The sequence below is a fragment of the Pipistrellus kuhlii genome, unplaced genomic scaffold (assembly GCF_014108245.1).
Source record: "Pipistrellus kuhlii isolate mPipKuh1 unplaced genomic scaffold, mPipKuh1.p scaffold_m20_p_7, whole genome shotgun sequence".
NCBI classification, from domain to species: Eukaryota; Metazoa; Chordata; class Mammalia; order Chiroptera; family Vespertilionidae; genus Pipistrellus; species Pipistrellus kuhlii.
The window spans coordinates 1,533,816-1,548,914 of record NW_023425573.1 but is presented as its reverse complement, the minus strand read 5'-3'; the positions used below and the strand labels follow the sequence as shown (position 1 = coordinate 1,548,914).

The following is a 15,099-nucleotide window of genomic DNA, read 5'->3' as shown; positions in this document are numbered from 1 at the left end:
GCCCGCCCGCCCGCCCGCCCCGCCCCCGCAGCAGCTGCGGGCAGACGCTCCGGCCGCGGTCCCCATCCGCATCCTCTGCCCGCCTCCGCCCCGCAGGCCGGTGCAGGTGAGACACCTCCTTTGTGTGCCTGTGGTTTGGTTCATAGCCCCATGCCTGGGAGGTGTTGGCAGGAGGTGTTGGGGGAGGGGGTGGCCGAAGGGAAGCGGACAAAAGGCGGGAGCGTGCTGTATTTTGAAAAATGCAGTCCTCAGTGCTGTGGCTCCCACGGCTGATTAAAATGAAATCTCCAGGGCGTCTGGGCAGAGAGAGGCTGCAGCTCGGCCCGATGCTGGGTGCGGCTGGCTGGGGAGGGAAGGGGCTGGCCCCGCTGGGAGGAAGACATCCGCTTCCATCCTGACCCTTCCATCCTCAGGGGGGACCCGGGGAGGGCAGGAGCGGGGCGTGGAGGAGGGCCCGGTGCAGGCATCCGCAGACACAAGGAAATGGTTTACAAAATAAACTCGAGCCCATCTCCACCTCATCGCCCCCTCAGCAGAGAAAGGGAGAAGCGACCTTTACCAGATTCCAGACCTGATCCATTTCAGCCAGGCTGCGTACACCCATGAGTCCTTGAAGGGGCATGCTTGCAGCAAGAATGCATCCTAGGCGAGTGTTTGAGAACCTATCCTCCAGCTCCGTAGTCGGCAAACTGTGGCTCGCGAGCCACATGCGGCTCTTTGGCCCCTTGAGTGTGGCTCTTTCACAGGAATACCATGGCCTGGGCGAGTCTATTTTGAAGAATTGGCATTAGGAGAAGTTTAAGTTTAAAAAATGTGGCTCTCAAAAAAAATTTTTAATCGCTGTACTGTTGGTATTTGGCTCTGTTGACTAATGAGTTTGCCGACCACTGCTCCAGCTCATTCTTTATGCAGAGGGTGAGCCTGCTGAAGATGGGGAAAATTTCTCATCTGAGTTTGGGGGCCCAGTCATAGTGGTTCGTTATTCAGGTTCTCCGTCTTCCTGTTCATCTGGCCTGGTTCAGCCAACCCACCAGAGGGAGAGCACACCTGGCCTGGCCCGGAGCACCTTTGCCTAAGAACTTGGCAGATCCAGAGCCTGTGTCAGGTGCTGTGGTCAGGCTCTCCTTCTTCCTGTTCATCTGGCCCTGGTTCAGCCAACCCACCAGAGGGAGAGCACACCTGGCCTGGCCCGGAGCACCTTTGCCTAAGAACTTGGCAGATCCAGAGCTTGTGTCAGGTGCTGTGGTCTAACCATCCGGGCAGCATGCTGTTTCTAAGTGTGTTATCAGAGCGCTGTATGTTCCTCTCTGGCCATTAACATAGTGTGAAAGCAAACAAATGCCATTATCTGATTGGCCCCAGCACCTAATCACAAAGCAAAGGAAATGATGAGAGTGCACTCAGACATCCTTTTCCTTCTTCCTCCATCACCTGCCCTTCTCTGACCTCCTTTAAGACACACTTGCCCCTAATCTTTGTTGCCGAAGGGAAAAAAGTTCCTCTTTCCATTTGCTAGATGGCTTACCCATGGGTCACCTCTACTAGTAAGTCAGGTACGTGGTTATGACCACATTAAGAATGACACTGTCACCTCCATAACAAAGAATTAAATGTATATAGCAACGTTCAAAGTTTTATTGCAGAAAAATTAATTCCTGGTGCTTTAATCCCAACAGCAAAATATTTATTTTAACAGGAAGAGCAATATTGACTTGGTTCTGAGGAATTTCTTTTATTCCAGAAAACCCCAGGCTCTCTTTCTTCACAAGGAACACTTGAAGTTTCTTTAAGAACACTGTTATGAAGATATAATTTGTGTGGTTTGTGTCTGGGTTGCATCTGTGGCTTCATGGAGCTCTGCCTGGGCGGGTCAGCGAGCGCCTGGCTACACCCTGGCCCCTGGGAGAGGGCTCTGTGGTCCTCCAGTGAAAAGCGGGCTGCACTGGCTTCAAGCCTGTGTGGACTGCCGAGGAGGACAGGAGCCAGTCCTCGGCAGCAAGGAAGTGGCAGCATGAGCAGTCAGAAAGACAGTCCAAGACAGCCCATGTTGAAGAGAGATGAGGTCTCTTTGGGAGGACTTTTGTTAAAAATAAGAGGCGTGTCTCCTCTGCCTCTGACCTCAGCCAGGGTTTGAGAATCTAACCCCAGAAGGCCTGGCGGACCAGCGGTAGTTCTGCTCCTCAGAGGCCTGTGTTTCCAGATTTCAACTCTGGCCCCTGATGGAGCCATCTCGCCTCAGGGCAGCCACGCCATACTGCACTGACTGCTCCTCTGGTGAATCAAGTGCTGCCTTTCTGCATCTCTACCCGCTTTGTCCTGGGAAAAAAGGCATCCTCAAGGCCCCAATCCTTCCACACTCCCACCCTGTCATATTCTATTAGCATGACTCTCTTTATCTTCTGAGATTCTTTCTCACCCATCTTCCCACCCCTCCCCTGCCCCATCTGCATGGTAACTTCACTTTCTGCCTTCTGCAAAGCAGCTGCTGGCTCAGACTGACAGGGCCCCGTGGGATTCTCAACATTCAGACTCACAGACTCCCCACGCAGAAGGAGTGTCAACGAGGCTTCTAGCTCCATCCCACCTTGAAATAAGAGGCTGGTTTATATAAATAAAACTCATAACCAGTTCACAATATTTATTGAGCACCTGCAGGTGCCAAGTACTGTTATCTACAGTACAGAGGACAAGACAGTTAGGTGTGTCTGCCTTGGCAGAGTTTATGTTCTGGTATGTGTGCCTGTTTGGAGCAGAAATGGGAGGTGGAAAGGCTATGTGTGCCATGAGCAAACCAAAGGTCAGATAGTGAAGGTGAGATCTTACAATAAGGACGTGCTCCAGCCCCTTACAACCAACTACCTTTGCTGCCAGGAACAGTTTCCTCTGTAGATGGTCAGATCCTCCCTCAGCGATGAACCTGTCTCAGTGTGAGAACCTTCCAGAACCAGGTAGGTTGGCATTGACAAGAGAAATACTATCACAAAGGAACAGGCTACCCTGTGCTCATGGCCAGTTCACAGCAACTACTGGAGGCTGCTGTTCCATCATCGTTCCAGTCACTTGACATCCTCTCTAAGCCAAATTCCTTCTCATTTTTACCTTGGAGAGACTGTCTCCCTGAGAGCGGCTATGGTAATTTTCAGTGGTAAAATGATAAGTTTTATTTTTCTAGCTGGCTTACTACACATAATGGTGGTGAATCAAGATGCTATTGGGAGAGTCTGGCCATCCCAGACAGGTAATATGTGGTCCTTTGGGTGACACATACACAAAACAGAAGAATTGAGAGCATAGCAAGACAATTTACTGTAGTGGTAAAATTAACTTAAAAAACGATGCTATCCCACCCACCCAGTCCCAGTTCAAGTTCTCTGAAAGAGGGAGATGTGCCCATATGGGTCAAAGTGCAAAAAGTCAACTCCCAATTATTCTTAATCCATTGGAGCAGGCCACCCTGATTTGGAAGTGTTATGAGCTAGAGGTGACAGCCTATTTGTGTTTGTTATGGTTGGTTGTCCACTTGGCAATTTGTTTAAATTTAGACTCAGTGCAACAAGTAAAGTCAGGGTTTTTCAGATGAAATGTCAGGCAACCCATGCTAAATGGACCTGCATTTCTCCATGGAAGCACTGTTGGCCAGCTCTTTGCAAGCAGAGAATAGTCTCTGTCTCAATCTGTTCAGGCTGCTATAATAAAAGTAAGGGCAGCTTAAAGAAATTATTTTTTTCTCATAGTCTGAAGATTGGGAAGTCCAAGATCAAGGTGCTGGCACATCCAGTGTCTGGTGAGAGCCTGGTGAATAGACATCTTCCTGGTTCATTGGTGTCCAGCTTCTTGCATTGATCTCACATGACAGAAAGAGCAAGAAAACTCCCCATAATTTCTTTTTAAAAAAAATATATTTTATTGATTTTGTACAGAGAGGAAGGGAGAGAGATAGAGAGTTAGAAACATCGATGAGAGAGAGTCATCGATCAGCTACCTCCTGCACACCCCCCACTGGGGATATGCCTGCAACCAAGGTACATGCCCATGACTGGAATCGAACCCCAGACCTTTCAGTCCTCAAGCCGACGCTCTATCCATTGAGCCAAACCGGTTTCAGCGAAAACTCTCCATAATTTCTTTCATAAGGGCACTAATTTCATTCATGAGGGTGCACCCTCACAACCTAATCACCTCCCAATGACTACACTTCCTAATACCATCACATTAGAGGTTAAAATTTCAACAGATGAATTTGAGAGGGGTTCAAATATTCAGTTCATAACAGTATCATACAGTGTATTAAGCTCTCCAGAGGGCTCCAGGTGGCGCTTGAGCCAGCATCAATGTAGTATCCTTTGTATTGGTCTGCTGGGTTTCAGGATTCCTGGCCCACCCAGATGAATTCAAACTGCTTGAACTATAAAATGGGTGATGCCATTTTAAGATCTAACTCTGAGGTGCATATCAAAATCTGCTTATGCCCCAAGGCTGATAACTTGGAACACAGCAGAGGTGTTGGGACATAAAATAACCAATACCTTGGGCAATCCCAATGTATTCGTTAAGATTTCTGTGTGGCTGCCTCAAGAGGCCAAAATAACCTTGGTTAAAACAAAACAAATATTTGTTTTTCTCATATTACAGTCCAGAAGAAGAGTGGCTCTTAATCCTTCTCCCTCGTTCCTCTGCCATGCCTACAGGCTTTCCTTGTCCGTATGGTTGAAGATGACTCATCCAGTTCACTTTCCAGCCCTCAAGAAAGTGAAAAGAGGAAAGAGAGGTGCACATGTGGAAGCTGCACATATCACATTCCTCACATCCCCTTGGCCAAAGACTAGTCGTGATCACACTTATCTTTGAGGAATGGTGGGCAATATTGTCTTTACCGGGGAAGTCATGTGACCAGCTACAAACCTCCATTATTAAAGAAGAAAATAAATATAGATGTAGCACTTAACAATTGTACCATAATTGAGCTTATTAAGCATAAAAGAGCTTATTAATGTCTCTTTACTTAACTTTCCCTTAATCCTGGTCTTTGACAAAATCAAGCTAATCCTTAATTGCTACCATGTCACTCCCCCAAAAATTATTAATACAGTCTTTTAAAATATTTTGTTGTAAACCTACTTGTTGACCTAATTGTATGAGCTTATAGTCTACTTTATAGAATTTGTAGTCTAATAGAGGAGATAGACAATAAACAAGTAAAATAAAAAATAAAAAGACTTAATTACAAATGTTATGTCTTATACAAGAAATAGGCTTTATTGAAAAGGAATAATGAAAGGCAGAGCAGGGGGCCTATTTTAGGTTTGGTGTCAGGAAAGCCTTGGGGGATACCAAGGCTATGGCCACGTGAAGGGCCAGGGATGGACAACACACCGGCCCTGTGGTAGACAACATTTAAGAAGACTTCAAGAGGGCCCGGCCAGTGTGTCTCTGTGGTTGAGTGTCTACCTATGAACCAGGAGGCCGCAGTTCAATTGCTGTCAGGGCACATGCCCAGGTTGCAGGCTTGATCCCCAGTGTCGGATATGCAGGAAGCAGCTGATCAATGATTCTCTCTCATCATTGATGTGTTTATCTCTCTCACCTTCTCCCTCTCTGAAATCAATAAAAATGTATATATTTTAAAAAGACTTCATGAGGGAAAGCAGTTGGTGGTCTTGAAGAATAATTGGCAGCCAGTGTGACTGAGCATTGGAGACATAGATGAAAAAAGAGGAAGAGCAGCCGAAACTGGTTTGGCTCAGTGGATATAGCATTGGGCTGCGGACTGAAAGGTCCCAGGTTCAATTCCGGTCAAGGGCATGTACCTTGGTTGCGGGCACATCCCCAGTAGGGGGTGTGCAGGAGGCCGCTGATCGATGATTCTCTCTCATCGGTGTTTCTAACTCTCTATCCCTCTCTCTTCCTCTCTGTAAAAAAAATCAATTATATATATATATATATATATATATATATATATGAAGAGCATAGAATAGCAGGCCAGGAAGAAGCTGAGTCATGCAGGTCCTTATGCCATGGGATTTCTTTTTATAACAGTGAAGAGGGTTTTAAGCTTTAAGCTTTATGTAAACTTGATGGTGATTGTGTCAATGCTTCCTGCCACAACCTGCACAGCTAGGGTTCAGGATCTGAAGGAGGAGCCGATGCACAAATGAAAACACCAGACAAAAAATATGCATTTTAAAGGCATGGGGGGCCAGGTGAAGACCTCTCTCTAGGAGAGGCACATTGAAACCTGCTTTACCCCTTTTTATTCAGTTTTAGATACGTATCTTGCCTTCAGTAAAGCATAGCAAACAGCAGACAGACTGCCTCTAAGGTCATTAAAGATCAGTAAATATCAGCAAGTTTCAGTAAACATTTACTTTGAGGCTATTAGACCAGGAAATTGCTTCGAGCCACCACTATCTCAACAGAAAAATGGTGCTTGGTATTTGTTCTGCTAACACCCAAGGCCCTTCGACCTTCCTCATTCCTTGGTGCACTCTTATGACAGTATTGGGAAAACAGTGGCTCTCTAGATTTTCAAAAGGTATTTCTAATGACTGAGTGAAAAATTGATTGGAAGACAGCAGGAGTAGAAGCCAGACGATAAGGAACATTTTTTAGAATCATAGGTAAGAGATGATGGCTAGTAGACCAAAGTATTATAACAACAGGTATGGGGAAAATGGTGAAGTTAAAAATTATGGAAAGTTGCCTTCAAGAATGCTTAAAACCAGTTATTTGAAGCATGAGTTTTAGAGTCTGAGCATGTTCTTTAAAACCTATTTGCCCCCTAGGATGACTGAGAATTCGGAGCTAATGATTTATTGAAGGCCACACTGTGCAGCATCACATTCACTGACCATCTTCAGAATGGGAGTGGACATGGAGGTTGGGTGAAGCTCCACTTCCAGGGAAAAGAGCAGTCCTTTCTCCTCCCTTAATTCAACTGAAAGTCTTAGAAGCTGAGAAAATCCTTTTTACCCTCCAGCTTATGGAATATAAAAGGAAGGAGAAGTATTCAGAACCTAGTTCCCAGATAAAACCCTAACAACATAATAAAGTATATAAAAATGGGGAGATAATTAAGCCTTTCTTTCTTAACAGTGGCTCTTATCTTATTTTTAAATAGATATTTTCCCTTTCCCTCTGCCCTATCAGGTCAACAGGGCAGAGGGAAAGTACCTGCTATGTGAGTCCTGGGGTCTTTCCACTGGACCTGAGGAAGTGTAAGACTGTTCCTGATTTCTAAAATTTTATAATCCACCCACAACCTCTCTTTACCTTGTAAAGAAACAAACAAAAGAGGAAGAAGAAAGACTGTTAAAGAGTGAAAAGTGTGCGCCCTCTCTACTGGTTTTCCAGCATGTGGTAGGGCAGATCCCAGGAACTTTCTGGGATCTTTGGCCAACAAGAAGCCAGGAAAGAGGTGTGCTCTGTAGAACAGTAGGGTATATGTGGTTGGTGAACTTGTGCCATCTTTTTTTTTTTTTTAAATATATTTTATTGATTTTTTACAGAGAGGAAGGGAGAGAGATAGCTAGAAACATCGATGAAAGAGAAACATTAACAGCTGCCTCTTGCACACACACCCCCCCCCCCCACCGGGGATGTGCCCGCAATCAATGTACATGCCCTTGACCGGAATCGAACCTGGGACCTTTCAGTCCGCAGACGGACGCTCTACCACTGAGCCAAACCGGTTTCGGTGAGTTGTGCCATCTTTTGGTGCCTCACTGAAGGTTGCATTCATTCATCCATTTGAGTATTCTTGTAATGTCTGACTTGATAGCCAGAAGCCTGGAGTATTGGTTGCAGCCATCTGAATCTCCTTCTATGGTGACAGTAAGAATGGTTCTTCACTGCCATTTGTCTGTAAGGCTTCCTCAAAAGTCTTTTACAAAAAAGGTAATTTACAAAAACACATATTATGTACTAGCAAACCCAATTTCATTATATTGATACTTGTCTAGATTGTGGGTTTTCTAGTACATAATATATGTTTTTGTAAATGACCAACATCATTGCAATAAAAGTTTACTCACTATAATCCAGTCCTATAAAGGTATCTCTGCAGCACTCAAAAATGCAGAAATATCCCAGCTAGTGGTTCAATTCCTGGTCAGGTCACATGCCTAGGTTGAGGGCTCAATTCCTTGTAGGGGGCGTGCAGGAAGTAGGTGATGGATGATTATCATTGGTATTTATATCTTTCCTTCTTCTTTTCTCTCTGAAATCAATAAAAATAGATTTTAAAAAGAACTTTAAATGCATGAATAAAGTGTTACAAGAAGTAAAGAGAAATAAGGTGTTATGAGACATAAAAGGAGGTGAAGACTTGCCAAATTGAGGATTATTTCCCAAATTCCTTTTCAGCTCACCCCTGTTGATGGCTCTACTTTCCTATATTTCAAGTTGAACTCATCATTGGGATATCTTTGCAGAGCCCCATCCAGGAAGAAGCTCTGGGATGTATGGATTGTAAATTTGCCCAAGCAAGTAGGAGTCTTCACAAGAAAGAACCAGACGTGAGGACTAGAATGGAAGAGCTGGCGCCAGTAGAAAGTCAGGACCAGCTCCCAAGCCCCCACCATGGCTCTCTGAGGAAGGCCCTGACAGCTGCCCTGGCCCTGGATGGAGAATCCACAATAGGTCGCAGGAAAAAGAAGAGGAAGGAGTCCCGCCCAGAATCTATTATCATCTACAGGTCCGAGAGTGAGAGAGTGGAGGAAGAGCCTGGGGAATCGGAAGGTGGAGACCAGCCTAGAGAGGAGGAAGGAGCCGACTTCCTAGACTATCCTGCCGATGATGGTAAGTCTCTCTGGGGCCACTTGCTTAAAGCCATGGGAAGGAAACCAGATGAGGAGTCTCCAGAAGACAGAAAGGCATTTGATCACTGACCTATTTCTTCTTGTTGATACATTTCTTTTCACAAAGTTGCAGTCTTCATTTAATGAATTGACAATATTTATTGAGCACTTATTATATTATCTTCTAGGTAATAAGGAGGAAGTCTCTGCCTTTTTGGAACTTCTAGTGTAATGACTTATACACAAAATTTAGTAATACCAGCCATGCTGTGCTAATCACTTAATACATGTAAGATAAAGAAACAATAATAGTTGGCTTTCATAATAATCAGGAAAATACAAGTTATAACAACAATGAGTTATAGTATTTTCTCACATTTAGGCTGGCAAAAAAATGGGTAAAATCTGATAACATCAATGTGAGGAAGTGTACATATGCTCATACACCTCAAGTGGAAGTGGAATCTGCTTTAACCACTTTGTAGGAAAAAATTGTCAATTTTTATTAAAATAAAAATATGCATTCCTTTGTCCTGGAAATTCTCAGTATCTACCCCATGCAATTTATGCCCATGTGTATATGGAGGCATGTGTAAGAATATTTGTTGCTGCTAATGAAGTTGTGGAGTGTCTGTATTGAGCATCACTGTTTAGCAACAAATGGCTGAGGCAGATCTATTTGTGTAGTTGGATTCATCTCTAAACATATACCCACAGGGAATAAGCAACTGCTTTCATGCAGTTGACCTTCTAATGGAAGGAAGGCAGACAGTGAGCAAGTCAGCAAATATTAAGATAATTCAGGCAGTGGTTCAAGTTTCCAAGACAATAAATCACAGTGATGGGAAGATGAGTAACTGGGGCGAGAGATTGTATGGATGTGCAAGGGCTCTCTGAGCATGTGATATTTGAGCTGATCTGAATGACATGAAGAAACCAGCAATGAAAAGATCTTGGGCAGAGATTTTAGAGGAGGGAGAACAGCAAGGGCAAAGACCCCAAGTTGGGAACATCATTTGCTTGTTTCTGGAATATTTTCTGTTAGTGAGTGTAGAGAATGGTGTGAGATCAGAAAGGTCAGAGGGTCTTTATCGCAATGGGTTAGGATTTATTGTAAGTTCAAGAGGAAGTCAATAAAGAATTGTTTTTAAAAAAATATTTTTTGATTGATGTTTAGAGAGAGAGGAAGTGGGGGTGGAGATAGGGAACATTGATTACCTACCTCCTGCACATCTGCCAGAGATTGAGCCCACAATCTGGGCATGTGCCCTGACCAGAAAGGAATCAAACAGGATGTTAGGGACATGCCAACCTAAAACTTGTGCTGTGCCCACCTTCTTCATTTGCATAATACATTTCACATACTGAGGATCACAGACTTCCCTATTTCAGTATCTTCAACCTCACTTCCAGAGTGGCCAAAGGATGGCTGTTTGGTTGTTATTGTTGTTGGTAATAGTGGTGTTGAGTGTATTTGTGTGTGGTATGTATGTATGTATGTATTTATGTATGTGTTGTGTGTGTGTGTGTGTGTGTGTGTGTGTGTGTGTGAATAGATCTTAGATACAAGGGCTGGGATGTCTGCAGACTTGTGAGGAGGCCTCCTCTCAGAGAAGCATAGTAATTGACACTAATAAGCAATAGTTTTACAGTGCTTATAAGCTGGAAATAAGATCACTATAAAGTGGTGTCTCTAGTAAATTGCTCACACTCCTCTGATCACAGTGATTATGTCAAGATTGAGGCCCAGAAAGTGGAGAAGAAAGAGAAAAACAATTCAGTCCACCACTGAATCACTGTCTCCAATGCCATGACAGATACTATAAAACTGGACACTAGCCCTGGCCGGTAAGGCTCAGTTGATTGGAGTATTGTCCTGTTCACTGGAAGGTTTCTGGGCCAATACCTAGATTGTGGGATCCATCCCTGCTCAGGGCACATATGGGAGGGCAACTGATTAATGTTTCACTCCCACATCGATGTTCCTCTCTATCTTCCTCTCCCTCACCCTCTCTCTAAAATAAATAAAACATTTTTTTTAAAGTAGACACTGTGGTCATCAGCCACAGCCTCAAGGGACAACACTGTGATGAAATGTCCACTCCTGATGTTGACTTCACCTCTCTTATGCCTTGCAGGTATGTGGAACATGCCTTTGGACAGCCGCTATGTCACATTAACTGGGACCATCACACGAGGGAAGAAAAAGGGTCAGATGGTGGACATCCATGTCACTTTGACAGAAAAGGAGCTGCAGGAATTGACCAAGCCTAAAGAGTCATTGAAAGAAGCAACACCTGAAGGCAGAAAGGTCTGCCAGATGTCAGCAGACCGTGGGCCCCACGTGGCCCTCTGGACACTGATCTGCCTGCCTGTGGTATTTATCCTCTCCTTTGTTGTCTCTTTCTACTATGGCACTATCACCTGGTACAACATCTTCCTAGTGTACAATGAGCAGAGGACCTTCTGGCATAAGATCTCATGCTGCCCCTGCCTCATTCTCTCCTACCCAGTGCTCATCATGGCCATGGCCTCTTCCCTGGGCCTGTATGCTGCTGTGGTCCAGCTCTCGTGGTCCTGGGGAGCATGGTGGCAAGCTGCCCGGGACATGGAGAAGGGCTTCTGCGGCTGGCTCTGTAGCAAGCTGGGTCTGGAGGACTGTTCTCCCTATAGCATTGTGGAGTTGCTTGAATATGATAATATTTCAGGCAATCTCTCCAATAAGGACCCTACCCAGGAAGTAGAAACTTCTACTGTCTAAACTTTCAACACCTACTTCTTCTTCTGGTCCCATAGCCTGTATTTCATCGTCCAACTCCCCTGCCCCTCACAGTGCTTCCGGAAAAGTCTAGCCCACACTGATCTGTCCAACTATTTTGATGGTTCTAGGAGGGCAGGGAACAAAAAGGCAATTTATACAAAAGTTGTCCATTCAATGGACAAACTCTTCTTAATTCCCTGCCCTAAAATGATCATTCATCTGGGACAAGAAGCTCATTTTGTGTCATTTCTGGTGCTTGAAGATGTTACTGGTGCTTGGAACTCAGGCGAGTATGTGAGTAAGTGTGACAGGGAGAATAAGGAGGACTTGGGGGACTAATAAAATAATAGATAGGGGTGGAGTAAAATATTTAGGAAGCAGGTTTACCACAGCGGAGCAGAATGTAAAGCTTTGTAGGCATCACTTAGAGTTCTATTTAGCTGCATATAATTGATATCCCAAAACATGAGTGGTTTAAACAAGATAGAAGTTTACTTCTTTCTTCTAAAGAAGAAGTCTGGAGGCAGATCATCAGGGGACCTGATGGAGTTCCCTGGATCCAGGCTTCTTTTATTCCCCTCCCATTGGTGAAATATGACCCTCATAACCTTTATCTTCCACACCCTGGTGCTGACTACATCTGCAGCCACCTCGTCCATGTTTCTGGCAGAGTAGAGGAAGGGGCAGAGAAAAACATTTTCTGTGCTCAAAAAAGCTTCCCAAAGCTCCACTCAATATTTCTTACTTCTCATGGGCTAACCTTTGTCACATGATCTAACAAGCAAAATAGGCTGCAGAATGTAGTCTTTTGGCAGTTATATGCTAGCTAAATATGGGAGTGATGCAAATTTAAGAGGAAAAAGAAGTATGGCTATTTTGATTGGCAAGTAAGGATATCAGTCATTATTTACATATATTCAGATGTCAAACTGCTTATTTATTTATTTATTTATTTATGCCTAAATCTTAGAGATTTTATATGTAGATACTAGCTCTATATACTATGTATAAGCTATATATAGATATTAGTATCTAGTACTTTGCAATTAAATGACTGTAATGTCATGTGGTTTCAGGGTTGTTTAGAAGGGAGGAGTAAACGGTTGAGTACAACTATATCACTGTACTAGTGTACTTTTTCCCCTGGTAGTGAAGGTGGGACTGGGTGGCAATATTTAATTTACTCTAAGATTAAAGACTGTGCAGGGAGGAATTGCATCTGTGATTCCCCACTGCCTTCCCCTCATCCCCATAACAAAGATTGGTAACCCTAAGCAGGAAGAAGGTAGAGTTATTTTTCTGTTGTTTGGATAAACCTCACTCAGAGTCTCACTCACTCACACTTTTCTGGAGTTTAACAACAAACACAATGTCTGTTGAGCTGGAAGACTGTCTTCCTGGTCACCAGGGAGTGTAAAGCAGGTGAATTAGATTAATTTTAAACTTAAAAAAAAATTCATTCCTGAAGGTGTATTTCTAATTTTTTAAATTAGATCAAGCCACTTGTGGAAGTTTGGGGCCTTACAAGAATAGCTGGTACTTGTTTCTTATTCATGTCTCAGGAAGAAGTTGAAAGAACTGCTGTGAAGCAAACAAGACTGGTTGGGCATGATCTCCCACAGAAGGCCAGGGACATTTGTTTAATGTATGGTGCTGAATTCCACCTTCAGTAGATTCTCCACAATTATGATGATGATTATTTAAATCTTCACCCGAGGATATTTTTATTGACTTCAGAGACAGAAGAAGACAGAGAGAGAAACATCGATATGAGAGAAAAACATCCATCTGTTGCCTCTTGTATGTGCCCCAACTGATATTGAACCCCCAACATAAATATGTGTTCTGACTTGGAATTAAACATGCAATCTTTTGAACCTCCAACCAACTGAGCCACCCAGTCAGGGCAACACCCACCTTTTATTATTAGTTTGACCAAAACAAAATTCTGTTCAACATTTTTGAAGATAAACTTGGTGCTCATTGGTGCTTTTTTTAAAAACCATATTTAATATCACCAATCTAATGATTAAACTTATGTATTCTGTAACAAATCAAAGTATATGTGCTTTCACCTCTGGCCAAGTTCTCATTCCAATTGAATAGCCTATTTTTGGTGTAAGGAATGGTAATGCTGCAATAAAGTTGCAGATGTCTGCGGGCATACATTGAGGGATAACTCTGACCTTCAGGGATTCCAGCTCCAGATTATTTGCTGATCTTCAGTTGTGAAACCAGGATGATGTACCCAGATTATCATTTGACCAGTTTTGAGATTCTTAATGGAATGGATGGACTACGCTGGTCTGCATGTAAAAAACCTTCAACCTCCTCCCCTTAACCTTTTGTTCTGTTTTCCTTTCCCTCCTTTCAAAAACTCCTTCCTGCACTGAGATGCTAAGATTGTTTTTAAGGACAAGAGTCCACGATCTTCTCAGGTCACTGGCACCTGAATAAACCTCTATCCTTATTTACCATACCTGTCTCATGAGTATTAGCTTTCATGGTGGCAGGCAGCCAAGCCTGTGGGTTGTTTCCCCATTTTCACTTTTACAGAGATGTAAACAATTGAAATGAAAACAAAATAAAAATAAAATATGTTAAAATGTGCTCACTTTGTTTTTGAGTTTCTCCCAAACAGCTTTGAATGCAACAATTTGAAGAAAAAGAGTAACTATGATGGCTGTTCTATCTCTATCCTATATAATTAAGTGGTAATATGCAAATTGACCAGTACTCCAACAAATAAGATGGCCACCCCCATGTGGACACAAAATGGCCACCACAAGATGGCCAGCAGGGTAGGGCAGTTATGGGTGATCAGGCCTGCGAGGGAGGGCAATTGGGGGGGACCAGGCCTTCAGGGGAGGGCAGTTGGGGAGGACTAGGCCTGCAGTGGAGGGCAGTTGGGGGGAACCAGGCCTGCAGGGGTGGGCAGTTAGGACTGACCAGGCTGGCAGGGGTGTTTAGGGCATGATCAGGCTGGCAGGCAGAAGTGGTTAGGGGCAATCAGGCAGGCAGGCAGGCAAGCAGTTGGGAACCAGCAGTCCTGGATTGTGAGAGGGATGTCCAACTGCCCATTTAGGCCCAATCGGTAAAATCGAGCCTAAACAGGCAGTCAGACATCTCTTAAAGGGTCCCAGATTGGAGAGGGTGCAGGCTGGGCTAAGGGACACACTCCCCTCTCATGCACAAATTTTGTGCACTGGGTCTCTAGTACTGGTATATAAAAACCTAAGCAACTGTTAAGACTGGTTAACTAGTTGTTATGACACGCACTGACCACTAGGGGGCAGACGCCCAATGCAAGAGCTGCCGCCTGGTGGTCAGTATGTTCCCAAAGCCAACCAACCTCTTGCTTTCCCTCTCTCAGGACTGGGAGAGACAGCCCTGATTGACCCCAATTCTTGGTCAGACTGAGGGACCCCACCCATGCATGAATACTAGGCCTCTAGTACATGTATAACAATCTGAATCTGAATCCAAGTGTTTATGAAGCAAAATATCTTGACTTTTTCCATGTACTGTTACTGGGAAACCCCC

General features: G+C 44.1%; 1 protein-coding gene across 1 annotated transcript; it reads left to right on the top strand.

Annotated features, from left to right (window-relative positions):
• Positions 1-22: 22 nt before the first annotated feature.
• TMEM169 (transmembrane protein 169) lies at positions 23-14,166 on the top strand. The gene is made up of 3 exons (XM_036421195.2): positions 23-106; positions 8,430-8,796; positions 10,934-14,166. The coding sequence occupies exons 2-3, from the start codon at positions 8,460-8,462 to the stop codon at positions 11,554-11,556; spliced, it is 960 nt and encodes a 319-aa protein (XP_036277088.1). The 5' UTR covers positions 23-106; positions 8,430-8,459; the 3' UTR covers positions 11,557-14,166.
• The last annotated feature ends 933 nt before the right edge of the window (positions 14,167-15,099 follow it).